The sequence below is a fragment of the Engystomops pustulosus genome, chromosome 1 (assembly GCF_040894005.1).
Source record: "Engystomops pustulosus chromosome 1, aEngPut4.maternal, whole genome shotgun sequence".
Classification (NCBI taxonomy): domain Eukaryota; kingdom Metazoa; phylum Chordata; class Amphibia; order Anura; family Leptodactylidae; genus Engystomops; species Engystomops pustulosus.
In genome coordinates this window covers 69,828,728-69,846,509 of record NC_092411.1, presented here as the reverse complement: position 1 = coordinate 69,846,509, position 17,782 = coordinate 69,828,728, and the positions used below count along the sequence as shown (strand labels likewise).

Sequence of the window (17,782 nt, the reverse complement as noted above, 5' to 3'; positions counted from 1 at the left end):
CATCCCAATCGCATATGCGTTTCCATGTATTGTCTAAATGCAAGACACCAGGTGCTGGTTACCGTTCAAATGCATATATATATATAATATATATATACAGGAATGCATATGGGATCTGGCCACGGCATGCCCCTGTGTGCTTTGATTCAGTTTCTAAACAGAAGCAAAGCGGTATGTGTGACCGCACCCTCAAATCACTAAATTAGAACACAGCACATGTCTTTCAGTTCAATGATTTGAGTTTTGGACCAGAAAATCCCACAAGTGCACACATCAAGTCGTTTTTAGACCAAACTCACTTGTGGGTACGTGAATAAGCAAAATTTAGCATTCAACAGCATCAATTCTTCTAGGTAGATTTGCACACAGGTGTTAGAGGAACTTGGCAGTAAGGTTGTTCCAAACATCTTGAAGAAGTACTTCTGGTGCTTCATGTAGTCCTGGACAGACCTATTGTGGTTGAAATCACTGCTATTGTGGTTGCTCACACCAAATACTGGTTTGATTGAGATTTCTATTACCATACAAACTCGAGTATAAACCAACCTGAGTGTAAGCCGAGGTACCTAATTTTACCACAAAAAAATGGGAAAATGTATTGATTCGAGTATAAATCTACCATGCCCCCATTAAAATAATGTTCAGCAGAGTGCGCCCATTAATTTATTGTCCAGCAGAATGCCCCCATTAATACAATTTCCAGCAGAGTGCTCCCAATTAATATGACATACAGCAGAGTGCCCCCAATTAATATAACATACAGCAGAATGCCCCCTTAAAAAAGTACTCACTCTCCGGCGCTCACCCCTGGCGCTCGCCCCTCTTCTCCTCGTAGCACCTCTCTGGTGCTTCGACAGATGCACATCTATGGGATCTGCCGACACACAAAGTATGACGACATCAGACTACCGTGTCATAGTTTCTGTGCCTGCAGATCGTATATAGACGTGCATCTACCAAAGTGCCAGTGAACCGAATAGGTGCTACGGGGAGAAGAGGACTCTCGGGTACGTGTGGGGCTTTTTCAGCACTAAATTTTGCTGAATTTATATTCATTTACTTTTGTTTATTGAAAAAAATAAGGAAAAAGGAGGACAAGAGTCCGTCAGGGAAATCCAATGCAGCATGTACTTTCATTTGTTGATAGCCCAACAGATTTGTTGATTGTGTAGGAAAACACATTCATATGTTTTCAGAAATGTAAGAAAATTATATGATGAATCTTTGTTGGTCTCAGACAAATTGGAGGAGATTTAACAGCATATGATAAAGCCTCCTCCCTGCCACCACAGCAGAAACTTAGACATCATAATGTATATAATGGCCAACCAGAACCAGCAGACAAAACTACCACAGGTCCGACCTGGCGTAGTTTTGCGTAAAAGCCTGCGAACATTTAGGGGCGAATGTTCTCAGGCTTTTAGAAAATGTGCAGGAACAGGCAGTCCCGGCCCACTCTGCCAGCTGCAACGCCCCTTCACACCCCCCTCTTCCCCCAAATGGCGTGGAGGTGGCATGGTCGCGGGAATAATCACAATTTCTTGCTATGCATTTTGATGTCGAACATCAGAAACATATTTTTGGTCATTGTAATGCTGGTTTGTGTTCTTAGTGTACGGCGAAGTTTAAGGGAAAAGCATGCAAGACACTTGGCAGATTTACGAGACTACTATGAATCGGAGATCAGTAATCTAAAGCAACAACTTGCTCTCAGTAACAAATCCACTTCAGCTGAACAGCTTATGAAGATCAACAGTCTGACTGAGCGGTAATGACTTTGTCTAGTATGTTATTTTGATGATAATTTCCATCTGTTTGCCTAACTAGATGATGGTTCACTTTTCAATACAAAATATTAATACATAGAAGCACAATGTAAAAATCCAAGTCACTGTTACATGAACACTTTAGCTTCTCAAGAGAAAGATTTTACATTAGCAAATAATACATTTAAGGAATCTTAAAAACATCTTTTTATACCATAAATCTAGGAGCCAATTGTTGCTATGGTGCTATCACAAGCTGGTGATTCCTTTATTAAGTCTTAGTTATATGTATGTAAAATTTAACCTATGGGGCTTCTTTATTTATATAGATGTGTCCAAATGGAAGGAGCTTTAACAGAGGCAAGCAAACGAATCCATGTACTTGAGAACAAAAATAGTGAACTGGAAATACAAGTGGTAAGTATATAAAAGAAACCAGTTATGTTGTACAAGATCTTCATACAGCATTAGGCTACATTAACACCGCGTTTTAGCCCTCTGTTGTAAGGATATGTTGAGTGGATTCCCAATATCGCCTTACAACAGAGGGTTAGGAAGTATCCTACTGTATACATCATCTAGTTCAACCCCCTCCCTGCGGCTGACAATATTCAGGGTGTTTCCCCAGTGATGTAACTGTCCTTATATGGACAGTTACATCACTGGGAACCTCTTTAAGCATATGGCCAGTGTAGGCCAGGGATGGATGCAAAACTGTTGTATCTGTCTCCCCTTAGCCTATTATGGCCTACACTGGGTGTTTATATCACTCAGCAGGAGGAAGCAGGATGGAAAGACAGATCATGCTGCCTCTTTCCAAAATGTGTTTCACAGCAGAATCTGACATTTACGGAGCAGATGGAGAAGGGGGCGATATCTGTCCGGAATATGTCTATGGATATGTTCAGTGTATACGCCAGGAGCTTTCCTCATGTATACAACAAACGTATTCATAAAAGAACGTAGCCTAACAATTATTTAGTGGCTTAATACTTCCTCTACTGTTTCATAAAATAATAAACTTAAATCATTATAAGTAGAGATGAGCGAGTATACTCGTCCGAGCTTGATGCTCGGACGAGTATCTCACCGGCTCGATAACGATATGTATGTATAACGATATAGTATGTGAAGAACATTCTGTGTGAAGAACACATTGCAATCATCTGCAATGTGTTCTTCACACATAATGTTCTTCACATATTATTGTGAAGAACACCGTTCGGCGCTCGTGTCTTCCGATAAGTTAGCTGATGTACGGAACATCTGCAATGTGTTCTTCACTGTGTTCTTTCAATGTGTTCTTTCAGTGAAAACATCTGCAAACATCTGCAATGTGTTCTTCTTTAGTGTTTTTTCAATGTGTTCTTTCAGTGAAAAATTCTCGAGTCTCCCATTGACTTCAATGGGGTTCGTTATGCGATACGAGCACTCGAGCATCGGGAAAAGTTCGACCCGAGTAACGAGCACTCGAGCATTTTAATGCTCGCTCATCTCTAATTATAACCCATGGTATTTTCCCTCAATTGTTTGCCTTTATCCAAATGGCTCAAAATTATTAAAATCAGGGGTTCAAAATATACTGCCGGGGTGCCACATGCGACCCAATTTCATTTTATGCTATCCTCAACTAGCAGCTTGACACTAGGGGTTGGTAGCACTGTGTGGTAGCACTGGTATGTACAGTTTTTTATGATTTTTTTTAAGACCTTTCCATAGACCTGGAGTCAGCTCCAGACCATTAATGACTATATCCTTGTTGCTGCTGTAAAGCATATCACCAGAAAAGATGGCAACCATTATCATGAATGGAAAATAAAAAAAAAAAATCAAATTAAAACAGCTTTAAAAAAACTATTTTTATATATTGGTTATTGAAAAACATTGTGTAACAATTTCTTAGGCACAATGGAGGGAAAAGTATCATACAGCCAATGCCAATTCAAAGGATTTACAAGAACAAATTGAAGAAATGAGAGCAAGGAGCAAAGAAAAAGAAAATGCAGTCAGCAGATTACAGTCCAGACTCAAAGAAGTTGAAGAATCTCTTCAGAAAACTATAAGGCAGTCAGATGACAAAGAAGCACGGATAAAACAAGAGCATAAAATGTTTCAGGATGTAAGTTAAATCAGCCTCTCCTTTGAAAGTCGTCATTTTTCTTTTTGCAGAAATTTTTATACTTTTTAAGGTGTTTGAAAAAAGTTGTTACTTTCATATTCATGTATGTATGAATATTCAAAGAAAGTATAAACAGTAGCCCAATTCTCCAACTCTCCATAATAAATATCTCATATGAACATATGACATCTCATGTCATTTTTGAAAATGTCACATTGTGCAGCTTAGACCTCACAAAAATCACATGCTAGTTGTTAAACATACACCATACTGTAGTTCAGTGCTGTACAGGTGGCGCATGTGCAGTTCATTCTCCCTGTGTCTCCACTTATGTCTCCATGCTGCTTCTTCTTTACATATAGAGCATGACATCTACATGTATTCATTATATTTTATGTGCGGTCTCAGCTATGCTGCATGATCTTAATTGTAGTAAACTGAGCTGTTTTGCAGTGAATTGGCATTAATCATGGTAAACATCAAACTCTTAGTGTTCTTTCACATTGGCTCTGTTTTTCACATCTGTGGTTTCAGTGATTTCCACGGATGCCTAACATAGCCACTAATTTCTATGGGTGTTTTCACTTTGGCGTATATTTTCACTGATGATGAAACATTTTTTTCCCTGATGAGGATCAAAGACGTCTGTGGGTCCACTAAAAGATTAATCCTGTAACATCCTATATTATAGCAGAACCAGCAGTAAAGGCATCTGGACCCTTCTTGAACCTCTCTGCTGTCCCTACTGTGACCAGCGCCAGAGGCAGGCTATTGCACAAATTCACAGTTCTTACAGTTAAGAAGCCTTGTCCTCTCCAGAGATTAAAGGGATTGTCGAACTCTAATAAAAATTTAGGTGCCAGGTTGAGGAGGGTTTTTAAAAAAAAATGAATAAACGTGTATTCAGAGCTGTGCCCCTGTTTGTCTTTGGCTTTCTGGAAGTTGTCGGAGGGGAGCTTCCGTCCCCCGGTAAACATACACCTGGACACCAGGAGCACCGGAGCAGGTGAGTACACATTTATTTTTTTTAAAAAGGCCTCCACAACCCGGCACCTACATTTTTATTAGTCGGACCACCACTTTAAACCTTCTTTTCTCCAGGCGTAGATGTGGTCCCTCGTCTTCTGATTTTGATTTATTCTGGCACAACTTTCCACCATATTTTTCGTCTTTTGATTTAACCTGGCACAACTTTCCACCATATTTATTATGTGGACCATTCATATATTTATACACATCATGTGTCTAGACCTATGTCTTCTTTTTTTAGACTAAATTAAAATTCTATTAATCTTTCCTCGTAACTGAAACCTTTCTAAGCCCTTATAATTTTTTAAACTGTTGCCTATCTGTCCATATAATTAGGGACATATGCCTAGACATATGGCTAGCCACAAACAAATTAAGTTTTTTTAAATAGATTTTTGATGACCATTTAATTTTTTTTTTTTTTTTTTCAGCTTTTATTGGAATATGAATCACTTGGAAAGGAACATGAGAGAGTAAAGGCAAGAGACTTCTACTTCAGATTTTTTCCTCCTATTTATACTAACTAGTTATTTATGCTAACTAAAGAGTTACAAATCTTTATATTACTAAATATATCTTTAAAGGTTTTTACATGCCCCTAACCATTTTTGATACATATTAACTATCTTCCGAACAAGTAATGTGTGTTAAATAAAAGATCGGGCCTGGAATATCCCTTTAACAAAAATTACATTTAAGCTAGTAAACCATATGTGGCAGATAAGATGTTGGCCTAGTCACATATTTTTGTTGCCTTGAATTTAAAGCAATAAAAAGTCATACATACATTAATTTGGGGTCAATAAACTACAGGTATCCCACGCAAAAAGGCTTTACACAGCTCTAAAAGAAATCTAAAAATATAAAAACACTTGTGTTGTGAAATGTTGGCTTTAACCCCTTAACGCCAAAGCCACTTTTCACCTTCCTGACACGGCCCATTTTTTCAAATCTGCCCTGTGTCACTATAAGTGGTTATAACTTTGAAACGCTTTAACATATCCAAGTGATTTTAAAATTGTTTTCTCGTGACACATTGCACTTCATGTTAGTTGAAAAATTTTGGTGGTATGTTTTGCATTTATTTATGAGAAAATCAGATATTTGGTGAAAATTTGGAAAAATTTCTACTTTTTCCATACATAGTCATAACAGCAAAAAAACGTAATAACTAACATTAACCGAATGTCTACTTTATGTGGACATGGTTTTTTATGCATACTCTTATTTTCGTAGGATGTTATGGGCCTTTGAACGTTAGGTGCGATTTTTCACATTTTCATAAAAAACGCAAAATCCTGCTATTGAGGGACCTGCTCAGGGTTCAAATCACTTTGAGAGGCCTACATAAAAGTAAAACCCCATAAATTACCCCATTATAGAAACTTCACCCCTCAATGTATGTAAAATAACTTTTATGAAGTTTGTTAACCCTTTAATTGTTTTACAGGGGTTAAAACAAAATCGGATACAATTTTGAAAGTAACATTTGTTTTGGCTAAATTAATGTGTTTTTCAAAAAATGTACAAATTCTCAGTGGATAAAATACCAAAACGCTCCACAAAATTTGATACCCAATCCCTCCCGCGTATAATAATACCCCATATGTGGTGGTAACCTGCTGTATGGGCACACGCCAGGGCATCGAAGGGAAGCTGCGCCATTCAGAGCAGATTATGCATTGTCACTTTTTATTGGCTATACAATCTTTATTTTTTGGGCAATTTGGACATATAAGGGCTTATTTTTTGCGACATGAGATGCACTTTACAAATACTTCATTTTAGTGGGTTATTAGCTTATTGATGAGATTTTATTAACTCTTGAATGTATGGGTGAAAAGAAAATTGTCAATTTTGGTTTCCTTTCTTTTTGTATTTTTTGGGGGTCGTACACCGTACACTAAAAATACTATATTATCTTTATTCTATAGGTCACTACGATTACGATACCTCATTTATATAGTTTTTCATTTATTTTTACAATTTTACTGGAAAAAAACTAATATAGAGGAAATCTCATTTGTTTTTGCATCGCCATCTTTTCGGAGACGTAACTTTAATATTTTTTGGTTGGGCTTATTTTTTACGTGAGTTGTCTTTCCAATTGATACCATTTGGCGCACATAACTTTTTTTGATCACTTTTTAGAACATTTCTGTGAAGAGATTTTATGAAAAATGTACATTTTTGGCAGGTTTTTCGGGTTTTGTTTTTACGGTGTTTACCGAGCGGGTCCAATAATGTTTCTGAGTTATTGTACGGATTGTTACGGACGCAACAATACCAAATATTTGGTTTTTGTTGGCGATTTGCTTGTGTTTAGGGGACTTTAACTTTATTTAATTAATTCTTTTTAGTAAAAAATGCTTTTATTAAATGTTTTTAACTTTTTTTTTATCACTTTTACATGTAAGCTTGAACAAGCGATCCACTGATCGCTTGTTCAAGCTATTCTTCACCTTACACAGTGTAATACAGATGGACCTCGGCGTGTTAGGATTTAACACCCGCAATCGGAGAAATCTACGATCGCGGGTGTTAGAGGCGGGTTTCGGCTTGACGTAATAGTACTGCATTTTGCAGGAACGCACCTCCCGCCATGCAGTACTATTACGCCAAATGTCGGAAAGGGGTTACCAATGAATACCATAAAATCAAACCTCTTTAAAATTGGTAAAATTGCATACCCTTTTTTTGTCTTCTCTGGTTCTTTTAATTTTTTGCTGCCATAAAGCATGTAAAAATTGCAACATTCGGCTTTAACACAGTGTGAAATTTATATGTGTATGGTGTTTTCTTTTTAGGATAATCTAAGCATAACAGAGAATAAATTATGTGATGCACATGATGAAGTGAATAAGCTCAGAAGGTAAAAAAGAAAAAAGAACAACAAAAGAAAACTTCATGTTATTAGTGTCTTATTAGTGTCCGCAATGGGAATTATTGAAGTTTTTACTCATATTTTTATTTAAAGGAAACCTACCACTTGAAGTGGCAGGTTTCAGATGGAAATACCGAGCACCAGCTCAGGGTGAGCTGGTGCCGGAGCTTATTTTTGTTAGTGTTTTAAACCGCGGTTTAAAACACTTTTTAAACTTTATAGCCGGCGCAGGGAGGTACGCGCTTGGCGCTTACCATGCGCGCGACCGTGCGCACGGCTACATAGGAAGTGAAGGAGAGCCGTGCGCATGGTAAGCGCCGAGCGCGTACCTCCCTGCGCCGGCTATAAAGTTTAAAAAGTGTTTTAAACCGCGATACAGCTCTGGCACCAGCTCACCCTGAGCTGGTGCTCGGTATTTCCATCTGCAACCTGCCACTTCAAGTGGTAGGTTTCCTTTAAGGGTTTCTCCAGCTGCGTCTTTTCTATTCATCTCTAGGGAGTTGAGCTCAGTATCTCTTTATCATAGAGATAAGTATAGAAGCCAGGACCATTCTGTTCATTTCAGAGTACAAAGGAACCCTGTTGTTGTGATCCATGAAGCCCCACCCATCCTATGTTCTTACTGGAGGACCCCCTTTAAGTTTTTAGTTATTGTTATTTGTTGACCATTACTGGATCACACATTGCTGGGAAAATGTTATCGTTGTACAGATGTAGAGAGCGCTTATTGCTCTCTTTGTAAGTTAAGAAGTTTATGGGAATACCCTGTACAATAAAAAGAAATTGTGTAGGTACATTTTACATTGAGCACTACAAATTAGATCTTTATCAAATTGTTAGGAACTTTAGGTGACAGCAGTTGGGACTATGTACTGCTACCTCTCTAAATCTCTGTTAGAGTGACCTTGTTCTCTTTTTGGGTGCAACAGGACAGTTTCAAAGCTGGAAACAGAAATTAAACAACTGGAGCATGATAACACCGTAAAATGTCATCCTATAAGTGAAGATCAGCCGTGGTCATCCAGGCCAGAGTAAGTACTTTTTACCTTTGTTATGCACTATATGTACATGTTAATGTAAATATATAGTGATTAGTATGTTTTATATAATTGAAGAAAACGTTTAAAATGCAAGTGTACAGCTTTCCAAAGAGCAATTAACCCCTTCCCACCGATTCCCTATTTCATTTTTGAGTTTTCATTTTTTCTTTCCCTTTAAAAATCTATAACTTTCCCATGTACAGAACTTGTTTGCTGTGTAAAAAATTGTACTTCCTATTGGTGGTATTTAATTTTCCATGCCATGTACTAGGAAGCTGGAAAAAAATACAAATGCAGTGAACTTAAAGGGGATAAAAAAAGCTTCTATACCATTTTTTTTTGTGGGCTCTGTTTTTATGGCATTCACAGTCTGCTAAAAATGACACCTCACCTTTTTTCTTTTGGTAGCTACATTTATGGGGTTACCAAACGTATATATAGGTTTTATTCCTTAAAAAAATGAAAACCTTTTTCTTTATGAAAAGAAAATTCTTCATATTGCCATATTCTGACCCTAATAACTTTTTCATACTTTGGCTTTTTGGGGGTTTTGGGGTTGTGTAATGTGTCATTTTTTGCAGGGTGTGATGTTGTTAACATTCATGGCATTTGTGGGACTGTACAACCTTTTGATCACTTTTTATTAAAACTTTTATGAGTTGCCAAATGACAAAGGCGGCAGCACAAATGACAAATCTTATAACAGCCAAGAGACAATCACAGCCAAGATGGGGGCGCTCATGCGCCACCAGTTGTTACATACTGCTGGCAGCTTTGCCTGCTGCATGTAAAGGTTTAACACCCTTTGGTGTTAACAAGAGGTGTTTGTGTTTGAACCCACTCCATACACCCCTTGCCACACGCCGGCGTACTATTACATCGGTTTGCAGCAGGTTTGAGGGGGTTGATCTTTTCATTCTTTTTCATTGGAATTTCAGAGATAGTAGAACTCTGCAATCAGCCATCTTTGGCAGTCCCCTTGTCAGTAAACAGAGAAGCAGTGCTTATTTTTGACTTGCAGCTACATTACAGACACAGCCCCAAAATTTGGGCAGCAAAAACATGTTCACATTTAAATAGAAGACTGGTCATATCAGGGAACTTTTTGTCTCATGTTGTTTTTTTTTTTTATTTCTAAAGTAATGAAATATTGCATACACGTATGTATGATAATTTATACAGTGTGGAAGCTTGTAAGGATTTGACTTCTGAAGAAGAGTGTTCTATCTTTGCTGGCCAGCCGCTTGACAATAAAGCCAAAGAGATGGAGAGAAAACAAGACCTTATTTATACACAAAACAGGTTAGTGTTTTGTAGCTGGAATTTATTGTCCTTTTGTCAAATACATAGGGGGAAATTAATCCACGAATTATACACAAGCTCTCTCTTTTCCTCTTAACCTCCACATTCCACCAGATATACTAAGAGGCTTAGTATATATATATATATATATATATATATATATATATATATATATATATATATATATATATATATATATATTAGGCTAATCCTATGCCTGGTCCTGGTACTGTATAGCTATCCTATGAGCTTAAAATTCTATGGCACTACCCCAACTAATATAAGTTACTAACGTGGTGGTACGACACTACCACTCTACTTCATAGAATCTACCCTGCCACAAATGACGCCTGTCAGCGGTGTGGTTTCCAGGGGGCTGATGTTTCCTGGCTATTGGAAGATGGTGAGCTCAGTAATAGAGTTGGTTTTAAACCAGAAAATACCTACCCCCACAACTTTAGGTAAACACCCCACGGGGTCGTTGCTACACCTCCTTGCAGCCGCAAAATGTCTCATTTCCTCAAAGTGGAAACAAACGGCCTCCCCCTCACTGGCAGACGTCCGTAATATGGAACACTTAACAACTGTACTGAGTAACAAACTGGAACAGTTTGACCTCATCTGGGCCCCTTGGGATGACTTTTGGAGACGCAAAGCTGACCGTTGACACATATTGTGTGAATGAGATCTGCTAGTGGTACCTGTACCCCTACCCCTTCCATTCTTTTTATGTTGTATCCTTGTCTTTTGTTGATATGCTTTTTAGTTAGGGAAGTTTACTACCTGGGGAAATATATTAATGGTATTACATAGTTAAGTTCCTTTCACTGAGATCCATGGATGTGCTTGTTACTTTATCTTGAGTGCTTATGTCCAATGTTATAATGGTTTGTGTACTGTTAAATTCAAAATTCAATAAAAGACCATTAAATAAATAACCCCCCAAAACACTATAACAATTCTGTAGTCCAACAATAACCAATGCAGGCCTAGCACCAGACAATAAATAATAATAAAGGCCCAGACCAGATTATTAATATTAAAGCAGATCCTTCAACAGGCAAGTAAAAATAATACATACTTTGGGTGTGCTTATAAATATGGAACAAACAATGATCAGGAAAGAGCAGACAATTAATAATAATGTAGACACCAGCCAAATCAGTCAGTGATTGCAGAACAGACAATAAATATTAATGTAGACCCCAGACTGGCAATAAATAATAATTCCCCCCCCCCCCCAATCAGATCATTTGTAGTAATGAAGACTCAAATAATAATTGGGTAGATAAATATAATAATAGGAGCCCCAGAGTAGATAAAGAATAATAATAGAGACCGCAGATATAGACAAACATAAAATTAAAATGGAGATCCCAGATCAACCAAAATAGACATTATACAGACCCCTGACCAGACAAACAAATGATAAAATACATCTCATCGCTCCTCTCCTGTTCTCTGTGCTGGGACCTGGTGCTGTACACTACCGGGATCAGAACAGGAGAGGACCTTGGAGCAGTACATCTGACAAGTACTTGTCACTTCATAGTCTTGCTCCGGCTCTATGGCTACAATTTGTTTCTGAAGTTATTGCTCATTATAGTTTTGTTACATAAAATTATACTGTTTTGTTTATTCTCTCTTTTTTCACAAGTCCCTGACTCATATTTTTCCATTTTTATTAAGATACCATTCACCCTTAGAAAAGGTTTCAGTGCATGATATCTTGACATCTAAACCTAAACCAGAAGACAGCAACAGTGAGGAAAGTCCTATTCTGAAAGCCTTGAGGGATTATGAAAAGGAGAAAATTTGGAGTGCTCTTACAAACAAAGATGGTGCTATTCATCGTAAGTCTTTGCTAATGTATGCTCCATATAACATTATAATTATTTAGAACAATGTATTATTTTAGAAATTAATATTGCATTTGAAACTGGGAATATACTTCAAAAAAGAAAAATCTTAAGTATCAAATTTTCTTCTGTTCCCTTAGATTAGGACAAGGAGCATAAACTTTAAAGGGTTTTTTCATGAAAGAAAATTCTCACATTTCAATCCCCTAGTGATGTTAACACAATAAAGATGATTTTAACCCCTTACTTTACAATTGTATTGCTGTTTTAGCTCCTATTACTCCCTCGGCTGCACAGTGCAATATTCCAGGGTGTGGATGGGGTCTCTCAAAGCAGACACATCATGATCCATCTAGTTCTGTGGGGTGACAATGTGGTTAGATGATCAGGGTATAAGGTGTAAATACACTTTCATAGATGAGACAGATCAGAGATGCATGAGATTACACAGAGGCTTACACTGTGAGCACTGCTACATCTCACAGATATGTGCCTGCCTCCCCCTTTCCCCGATCACTTATCTCCTTGTAGCTTGTAGTTTGCAGGCTCTCTCTCTGCTCACCTTCTCCTGGCAGGAAGTGATCAGTGAGTGTCTCTGTCTCTGTAGCAAGGGGACATGGCTAAAGGCACACAGCAGAAAGAAACAGAAATCTTAGCTGCACAATCTCACACAGGAATCCAAGATGGTGGCCACCCGACCCTAAGTGAGAAGTTTCAGGGTCGTTTCTAGGGGCAACTGAAATTGTGTACAGCAGGACTGATAGAGAAAGGTTGGACTTATATCTGTGAAATGCTGCATTTTTGTTAATAACAAACAGTGAATTAGAGAATGTGTTATTTTGTTATCCTGAGTACATATAAGAAACTTGTCTTTGTGGGAATACCCCTTTAACTCCTTACTGCATCGGAGAATATTCTACTTGGTAATTCAGTTCTGCGAGTAGATAAGTTTATTATATGACTGTATAAAATAGTTAAATAAATAGCTTGATTAGCTTCTCCTCTTCTATCCACTGTCTATGTGAGTAGGGAGGGAAGATTTATATATGCACACTGGTAAAATCAGGAAGAAAGGGAGAAAAATATGATCAAATCTGCAATATCCATTTTGGATTTCTCAAGTGCATAAGTAATTAAAAAGGACTGTAAAGTTAAAGGAGTTGTCAGAGAGCTAGAAAAATTAGCGAGGTGGGGGGGTAGGCTGCATAGATAAATATGTACCTACCTCCTCGGGCCCTTCCAGTGTTCCACTCCACGGTCCTTCCATGCCTTATCCCTGTTTGTTTAAAGGGGCACGAAAGCTCTGCTCAGATGGTGGCCGGGCACGCCCATCCATCACCATATCCCAGCGCATGATACAGCTCTAGGACAGGGTTCGGGTGGGTGTGCTGTCTGAGCAGAGCTTCCTTGCCCCTGTAAACAAGCAGGGACAGGGCACAAATGGACCGCGGCGCAGGACAACTGGAGGGAACAAGAAGGTAAATACATTTTTATTTTATTTTTGTGCCACCTCAGCCCCTCTCACCGCACCTTTTCAGCCACCTCGCTGTTTGTTTGTTTTTTGACTCTTGGACAACCCCTTCAATTCAGCAAGGTATCAATTGATTACAGCACTATTTCCATATGTTCTATGAGATATTATGTGACTCACTTTGAACATTACATTACAGAACTATCTTCCAAAAGACATCTTATGGGTATTAGTGGTTATTGCACCCCCCGAGGTTCTCCTGAGAAAAGTAAAGAACGCCAGAGGCAGTCTTCATATGGACCAAGATCTTCTTCACTTCCACCTTCTAATCGCAAGTCTGTTACCACGCCAAGTAAGGGTATTTCAGTGAATTTCCCTTTTTCTTAGATTGTATGCATAGGAATAATAAAGGGATGTCTAATATTTTTAATTCATATTCATATTTTTCTGCAGCAAAACGTGAATTAATGTTAACACCGTTGTCTATAACATACAGTCCAAAGCGTTCTCCAAGTGAAAACCTCTCTCCAGGATTAAGCCAGTTGTTACACGGTGAAGATAACACTGTGACAAGGTGGTGATTCTTTGAAACTTTGAATTTATACATTGCTTATACCTTGAAAACAATTTTCATAACCTCTTACATATTATTTAAAGCAGATTTGATGTTTCTTGGGCTGATTCACCAACATCTAAAAATCAAAGTCCAAGAAAGAGACTGCAGTTTTCTTCATTAGAAGACCCAGAAGGTAACCTTATGACAAATGTCTGTTCCAATTTAGAACTTTCTAATTTTGCAGTTCTGTTCTGCTATTATTTAAATTATATCTTCTTTGGAACAAGTTTATATATCATAGCAAGATTTCCTTTTTTTTTTCATGACATGTGCTTAATGTGCTTTGTGTGAGCAGGGGGCTGGCTGACCACAGGGGTAGGGGGCTGGCTGACCACAGGGGCAGGGGGCTGGCCGGCCACAGGGGCTGGGGGCTGGCCGACCACAGCGGCTGGGGGCTGGCCGACCACAGCGGCTGGGGGCTGGCCGGCCACAGGGGCTGGGGGCTGGCCAGCCACAGGGGCTGGGGGCTGGCTAACTGCTGGGGCAGGGGGCTGGCTATATACTGAGGGCAGGGGCTGGATGGCTATATACTAGAGGGGAAGGGGAATGACTAGATATATCCTGGCTGTGACCAATACATTTCCCACCTGAGGCTTATGCTTGAGTCAATAGGTTTTCACAGTTTTTTGTGGCTAAATTAGGGGCCTCGGCTTATATTCGGGTCGGCTTGTATTCAAGTATATACAGTAATTTATTACACAGAAAACAAGCCCTTGTAAAGCTCAGTACATGCAAAAATGAATATGTGGGAAGGGGTTAACTGCGATAAATACAGGTAATATTGTATATGTTCCACAAAACTTTATTTCAGTCTGCTCAGATTCTCTGCTATATAACATGCTACCATCAGCTAACAATGTGTTTTCATGGTAACGGGTTCCAATTAAATATTTCATATATATATACGGTAACAACTTTTAAAATAAGAATATTCCAATACTGAGCACAAAGGTGTATTGTAACTGAAACGCATTGGGGTTTTTTTTCCATGTGGTCTCTTTTTTTTCCAGTGAAGCAAAAGACTATCATTAATTCGAATAATAGCTGTGAGTCACCGTTTCCTCTATTATTACCACCATTTGAGACTGAAATCACATACAACGAGAGGATGAAAACCATTTCTGATACAGAACGGCTTTTTGACGAGTTAACAGAAGAGAAAAAACAGGTATAGTGCTTGGTGTATTGATGGATCTTCTATAAGGCTGTTTTTGTTGATCTTCTCCCATTCCTGTATTTTAGCTTTATGTTACTTTTTAACATAAAATGTCCAGCATTGGTGACTGGATTACATAGTAAAATCACATTCATTTGTGTTCCCTCCATTTTCTGGACTGTATAGATGACTAATGATAGTTATCACAACAATCTATGAAAATGGTTTTGGCTCTTGCCTTCTCCACATGTTCTATTAGGGGAGCTTGCTGATCCTTCTGTAATTGTGGAAGCAGCTGTTCTCCTCTAGAAATGTAACTTAGAAGGGTCACACAGAAACAAAAAATTGAGAAGGTAAATTTTTTTTTATGCAGGGTAATTTTTTATGCTAAGGATGGGTGAAAATGTGATCATTAAATCTTGTGCCTATAGACATCCTTAGCCATTCTAGATATGTACTTACCGTATGTACTTTGCCTTTGGCCGCAGATTGAAGCTGCCCTTAGCAGAATGCCAGGCACTGGTCGGAGACTGAGCCTGAAGATGAGAGCCACAAAGGTAGTTTTTTCTTTTGTTTATCTTGTTTTTTTTAATCAAGTCATTTCTTTTAAAATATATGTATTGCACAGCATAAACAGTAAAAACAGTCCTTTTTTTACTTCTCTTACTGAAGTTTGAAGTTTCTGCATTATCTGTCTTTTCTTGTGTTTTGTTGCCCAAAAATAGGTTAGGATTATTTACAAATGCTTCTTAAAAGGACACGTTTTTTTATTATTCAATAACTTGACCTTGATAAAAAAAAAACAAGAAGAAAGACCTCTTTGAACCTATTCCTAACTTATAAAGGTGATGCATTACTATCCCACTCTTTATCATTTTCCCATAAACAAAATGTATCTCCTATCTGCAGGATAGTGTATACATTTGTAACTGCTTGGGGTTGTGGAAGTTCCCCTAAGCTGCCCTGTGATCATAACTTCTGGTATCGGCTTGTACTGTGAGTCTTGCTGGAAGTGTCATTGAGATCATACTTTTATGTAAAAACCCATTTTATGTTAATCTTATAGAAAAAAAACTGTATTTTTATCAATTGCCTCATATTGTTCAGATATACTAAGCACAAATCGAACACTGCCATTGCCATGACACTACAGTTTTTGTGAAGTTGAATGAAGTCTGCCACGTCTGTTTGTTTATTGTGTGCTACATGTTCGCATTTTGTTCTACAGGTATGTATGTGTATGTATACAATTCAAGCATAATAGAACAAAATGCGAACATGTAGCACACAATAAACAAACAGACGTGGCAGACTTCATTCAACTTCACAAAAACTGTAGTGTATGGCAATGGCAGTGTTCGCTTTGTGCTTAGTATATCTGTTTTATAGATGGTGCTTGCATTCTTATTCTTTATTTCAAGTAAAAAGGTTTCTTTTTCTTGTTAGTGTTAACTGGAATGAACAACTATTACAGTTTTCTTTAACATTTCTGTTTATTTCAGGAAAGTTTAGAAGATCGTTTGGAAAAGATCAACCGGCAATTGGGTTCCATTCGAATGACTCTAAAAAAATACCATGTGCTACCAACATCAGCAAATATTTAATACATGTATAAATACCCAATCCTGGCACTTTGCACTAATATACATATTTATGCACTGACTAATGCTAATAGCTGATGAGCCTGATGGCAATGACCTCTTTTACTGCTTTAATAATGTTTCTATTTCCCTGAAGGTCTTTTTATTGTACACATATTTTTCTTACAGACTGTACTTTTATATTTTATTATCTCAAGTGGCCAAATTTTAGGATAGTTACTGCAGAGTATGTGTTAGATATGTACTGTAGGTACAGATTTTATTAGGTCACTTGTCCTCTCGTGACTTTTTTAGTGTAGTATTTTTATTATGTTTATCCTGATGTAAACCATCACAGTGCTTCCAGAGATCTGTTTCTTTTATCCAATTCCTGTGAAACAAATTTTTGCAGATGACGTATTCAGTTACCAAATGTATTCAGTTTGCCTGTTTTGTAAAAAGCCTCCAACGCTTTGCTGGGCAATGCATTGCAGGCCTATTCCTGTGTTCTGTTGATCTCCCTTTGGAATACTTTTTGAAAAAATAAATAAATAAAACCCAGTAATGTGACACATTTTGGAGCGCAAAGTGCAGCAATAAATATCCTTTATTTAAAATGTTGGTTTTATTTTTGTGAAGATCTTCTTTGAGTGTGTAGCACACAGGGACATGGAAACTTTTACCAAGAGCCCTAACCAAAGGCCCTTAGGCCACTGTCACACAATATCTTCCATGTAAAGAGCTGTGTGATGGCTTGTTTTCTGCGTAACAAATTGCACTTCATAGTGGTGGAATTTAATATTCAGTGCCGTATACTGGGAAGCGGGAAAGAAATTCAGAATCCAGCGAAAATTATGAAAAAACGCATTTGCGCCATTTCTTGTGGGCTTGGATTTTACAGCTTTCATTGTGCGCCCCAAAGTACATGTCTACTTCATTCTTTGGTTCAGTACGATCACG

General features: G+C 38.0%; 1 protein-coding gene across 6 annotated transcripts in view; it reads left to right on the top strand.

Moving 5' to 3' along the window:
• The window catches only part of MPHOSPH9 (M-phase phosphoprotein 9), a 41,581-nt gene extending 24,151 nt beyond the window's left edge, over positions 1-17,430 (top strand). For 5 of the 6 annotated variants that reach the window (XM_072144279.1, XM_072144250.1, XM_072144265.1 and 2 more), the window contains exons 11-24: positions 1,613-1,768; positions 2,096-2,183; positions 3,670-3,885; positions 5,346-5,393; positions 7,722-7,786; positions 8,728-8,829; positions 9,979-10,140; positions 11,830-11,993; positions 13,670-13,822; positions 13,924-14,044; positions 14,131-14,219; positions 15,097-15,254; positions 15,731-15,799; positions 16,745-17,429. In XM_072144279.1, coding sequence (XP_072000380.1) covers positions 1,613-1,768; positions 2,096-2,183; positions 3,670-3,885; positions 5,346-5,393; positions 7,722-7,786; positions 8,728-8,829; positions 9,979-10,140; positions 11,830-11,993; positions 13,670-13,822; positions 13,924-14,044; positions 14,131-14,219; positions 15,097-15,254; positions 15,731-15,799; positions 16,745-16,846 — 1,693 coding nt within the window. In that variant the 3' untranslated portion in view covers positions 16,847-17,429. Of the gene's footprint in view, positions 1-1,612; positions 1,769-2,095; positions 2,184-3,669; positions 3,886-5,345; positions 5,394-7,721; positions 7,787-8,727; positions 8,830-9,978; positions 10,141-11,829; positions 11,994-13,669; positions 13,823-13,923; positions 14,045-14,130; positions 14,220-15,096; positions 15,255-15,730; positions 15,800-16,744 lie in introns of all 6 variants that reach the window. The other variant, XM_072144285.1, reaches the window with a different exon arrangement.
• The last annotated feature ends 352 nt before the right edge of the window (positions 17,431-17,782 follow it).